The 4,302-nt window shown below is 36.9% G+C and overlaps 1 protein-coding gene across 2 annotated transcripts in view; it reads left to right on the plus strand.

The window, feature by feature from the left end:
* Window positions 1-2,027, plus strand: part of UMAD1 (UBAP1-MVB12-associated (UMA) domain containing 1) — a 145,188-nt gene extending 143,161 nt beyond the window's left edge. For both annotated transcript variants that reach the window (XM_019508469.1, XM_019508470.1), the window contains exon 5: window positions 1,411-2,027. In XM_019508469.1, the coding sequence (XP_019364014.1) occupies window positions 1,411-1,462 (52 nt within the window). In that variant the 3' untranslated portion in view covers window positions 1,463-2,027. The remainder of the gene's footprint in view (window positions 1-1,410) is intronic.
* Window positions 2,028-4,302: the final 2,275 nt, after the last annotated feature.

Genomic DNA, 4,302 nt, shown 5'->3' on the forward strand with positions numbered 1-4,302 from the left:
AAAGAGACTAAGGTCCTACTAAAAGATTGTTGCCCACTACTTATCAATCTTGCTGAATAGGCTGTTGCACCATCCCTGTAGAAAAAATAACAGCTAGACTAGTATAGACATTCAAAAAGCCTGAGGCAGAATCAGTCTAAGTTATGCCGTTTTTTGTAAGCAGCATAGTTTAGATTAGTAGCGAACGGAACACACGCTCGCCTTTTGGTGGGGGGACACAAATCTTAGACTGGATTCCGCCATGTTAAACCAGTCTATGTGTGTCGAACTTCTGTTCTCTTACAAGTATGGACCAGTTTTGTGTGCCAAACTTCTGTTCTCTTATGGGTAGAGACTGGTTTCCGATCACTTATACCGGTAAAAGTATAATGTGTGTACTGGGCTCTATAGATCCTTATCATCAAGTAAATTACACAGGGTGCATCTACACATGGATATTAATGCGGTGGAGTTTATTGCTCCTGGGCACTGCATTTACATGTACGCCCAGGACCGCAGCATGTTGAGCTGGGTCAGAGCAGCCCTGGCTGGCAGGGATGCGAGGGGTCAGCCTGCCAGACCAGAGCTGCTCTGATCTAACTGGATGTGCTGCAGAGGGGCTGGTTGGACCACAGAGGTGCTTCAGTGCAGGACTAGCCAGCAGCCAGCCCCCACACTGAAGCACCCTTCTGCCCTAGCCAGCCACGTCAGCATTTACACATACATTGCGTCACACACGAAAAAACTCCACAGCAAGATAGTGTTTGTATTTACAGGCACTAACCTGCTGTGAAGTTTATTGGTTCCCTGGGACTAATTAGGCCGCACATGTAGAAACCAGGACATTTTTGGCAAGGCTAATTGGGTAGCTTCTCAGTAAATGTCTCATGTAGACGTGCTTACAGTGTATTACACTTTTGGATTGTCCTATACTTTCCTTTTTTCCCAGCTGGTAGTAGGGACTGTTCATGCATCAGCATAAATTATCCTGTTGGAAAGATGAGATGGTTTTAATCTCAGGAACTGATTTTTGTTGCCCTAAAAATGTTAAGATACACATTTTGTTCAAGATTTGGTATTTTAACTTTCTAGCTAACTGCTGCTCTGGATCCTCCTATTGTTACCTGTTTTTCACTTGCCTCGTCAACAGTGTCAGAGTGTAGTTAGCTCTTTTTCCATCATCCTTCCATAAATTATTGTTGTTAAATATTAATTTGCATCTTTAACCTTCATTAGGATGGAATAGATTTAAATATATATCATTAAAAACAATGCCAAGTTTTTAATGTATTCTAGCATTTTATTCTTACAGTTAAAGTTACAGAAAAATGTGTAGATACGGTGCAGCTTCTGATGCCAATCATACTACTGTAATGAAGATTCATATCTGTTCCACATTATTAACTTACTCGATATCGTTTATTGTTATAGGAAAGAGAAGGAAAATAGTAGCAATGGATGTTGGAATAGGAATGGGATCTAAAACAGTTTCCTAGTCCTTATGTATCTGGAGCTGAGAAAACTAGGAGGGCAGAAAGAAAACCTCATTTATAAAGACATTTCTTTATTTTCTTTATTTTATTTAATCATTGTATGTACTGTGTGGTAGAGTCATCCATTTTAACATACAGACATCCAGATTTTTAAAAGTGATTTTTAAAATTTCTTTTTTAATGTGCAAATAATAATTAAAAATATCAAGTTTCCATTATGAGTAGGGACCTTAAAATGTCTTATAACACTAAGTAATAAAAGATTATATTAAACTGGAGAGTTCAGCAAAAACAGTATACAATATCATACTTAAGTTTTGAATCTTTTATCACTTTCAGATACATTATTAAAATGTTATGTCGAATGAGCAAAGGTGATTAATTAGGGTTTGAGGGGTTTTTTTTTTACTTTAAAGAAGATCAGGTGAACTGTCTCTACCCATATTAGGTTTATCACCACAGTAATTTAATCTGATTAGAAGTATTTCTTTAGAAGTTTTTGTTGATATGTATATATGTAAAAGCAGCTAGGAATAAAAACTTTGTATATCTAAAGTTGTCTTTTATCCATAAATGTTTTCTAATCACACTTAGGAAGCAAAAGCCAACCTGGTTTTGATAAGGATCCTGGCCTTCCCAAAGGATAAGAAAATGAAAGCAATATTGAAAAATTTCTCCTTCATAGAGCCATTCACAACAAATACATCAATAATTCTTAAATTCATGACCTATTTTCTGGAATCCAGCAAAATAGACCAATTTGTAAACAACAAGACATTCATTATGTTACTTTTGAGCCTTGAAAACTAATCTAACAAAGGTTCAGCAGATTTTCTGTCCCAAATGCAGTGAAAGATCTGGTCTGTTGATAGCCAGTGGGAAATGCACTATTAAAACAAAAAAGATGTGCAAAATTCACATATAGAAATTCAGGTAAAAACACATTTTTTATTCATAGTTAACATTTTGCACTCTAAAAATGTATTGGGCACTATTAGAAAGCAGAAAGGTTAAGCAGAACTAACTTCTAATGACTGTATTGCTGAAATATATTCACTCGGGGTTTGAAAAATATTGATTTACTATTTGTAACTTCAAGACTTACCAGTGTTTGCAGTCATGGGGTGTTGCTTTTTTTCAAAGGTGCCAAGCAGTTGCAGACTCCCTTTACACTTTGAGTTGAGATTGTTTGCTACAAATCACAAGGAGCACCTATATCTTTTTTTCACCCTTGCGAAAGAGAACATATTTCGCAAGAAAGGAACAGCTTCATTCCGACTCCAGTTTGGCTTCAGCAGAGTTACTTCAAATGCACATTGGCACATTTGAGATCAGAATTTGGCCCCAAGTGTTTTGACACTTGGGCCATATGCTCTATATAGGAAGGTATATGTGAGGGTTGTATGAATGATTTCTTATAAGAGATACACTATGCATAATAAGATTAGAGAACTGGCTCCCAGTTTTCTTAAGCAAATTTTCTAACAACTGATTAAAAGGAATGTGTAAGATGCTTCATATGACCAAGTTAGCAGGAGCTCTGTTTTGCCATACATGCTACCAGTTACCAAATAAGCCACAAAAAAGCAAACTTAAAAAAATTATTTTAAAGGAAATTATATTTTAGAACTTTCTAACTTTTGACTTGTTTGAATATTTATTGTACACAGAGGTGCAATCAAGATGCTTCACTTTGTAACTATACCAGTTACAAATGAAAATGTGTCTTAAGAATACTTTACTTCCTTTCTTGGAAGGTAACACATTAGGGCATCATCTGGGTTATTCTAGATACTTAAATTTCTTTCCTTTGACTAAAGAGGTCAACTTAACATAAACAGTTGACAACAATTTCCCATGTTAATCGTAATAACCAGGCAGTATTTCTAGATGGATTTAAAAAATATAAATATATTGACTGTATATTAAAATACTGTTGATCTCATAAAAATGCAAAAATATACATGATTATCTTCAATTTATGTTAACTTATACATCAGGAACAATTTTCTCTAACAAGGAATCAAACTGATCATTGAAGGCTTGATTCTGCCCTTACTCACATTCTTTGCATTTCATCATTCTAGCACATTTGAAATCAATGGGTGCCTATACACATGCAGCAAGGCTGCTCTGATGCACTGTACTTACAGTACATCAGAGCAGACTTGATTAATCAAGTCTGCTGGAGTGTGGTAATTACTGTGCTCCAGCAGATTCCAGCATCATGTCTGTTAGTGCCCCACACTGCAAAATGGCAGTGGGGGAATCAAATAAAGCTTGTTTGACAGGGCTGCTGATACACATGATGCCCCAGGAGTTTTAATTAGAATGTCTCTCACAGCTGCTCTAATTAAAGTGCCCCCTCACACACACGCACACACACTCCCGGAGCACATGTATAAACCTCCAGTGGGACTATGCAACAAGAGTGGCAAAATCTGATCAAAGGTACAGCAGTCATCACTTACAGGCTGGGCTAATACCACTCCCTACAACTGAGATTGCCCAACACTTCCCTTTATAAGACCCATTTGTCATTTGCTTATAAGCTTTGTGATACGTTACTGTTTGGGCTGAAATTTCCAATGCAAGGTGTTAGTCTGCGGCAGAATTTTGCTGCTCTTGTTTGGAAAACTTTAACCAAAGTGGTATGGTCAGTTTTAAGAACAGGGCTAGGGAAAAATATTTTCTTTTGTCAGTGTTAAAAAACTTCTGGATTCTGGTGAACTTTTCTTTTAAAAGCTGTAGCACTCTGGTGCTTTGCAGTGGGGACTTGTAATTTGGCAGGCTAGTGTAGCCTTTGTAACAGGGAAATGCCATCTCCATG

The sequence above is a fragment of the Gavialis gangeticus genome, unplaced genomic scaffold (genome assembly GCF_001723915.1).
Source record: "Gavialis gangeticus isolate Ggan-Ray unplaced genomic scaffold, GavGan_comp1, whole genome shotgun sequence".
NCBI lineage: Eukaryota > Metazoa > Chordata > Crocodylia > Gavialidae > Gavialis > Gavialis gangeticus.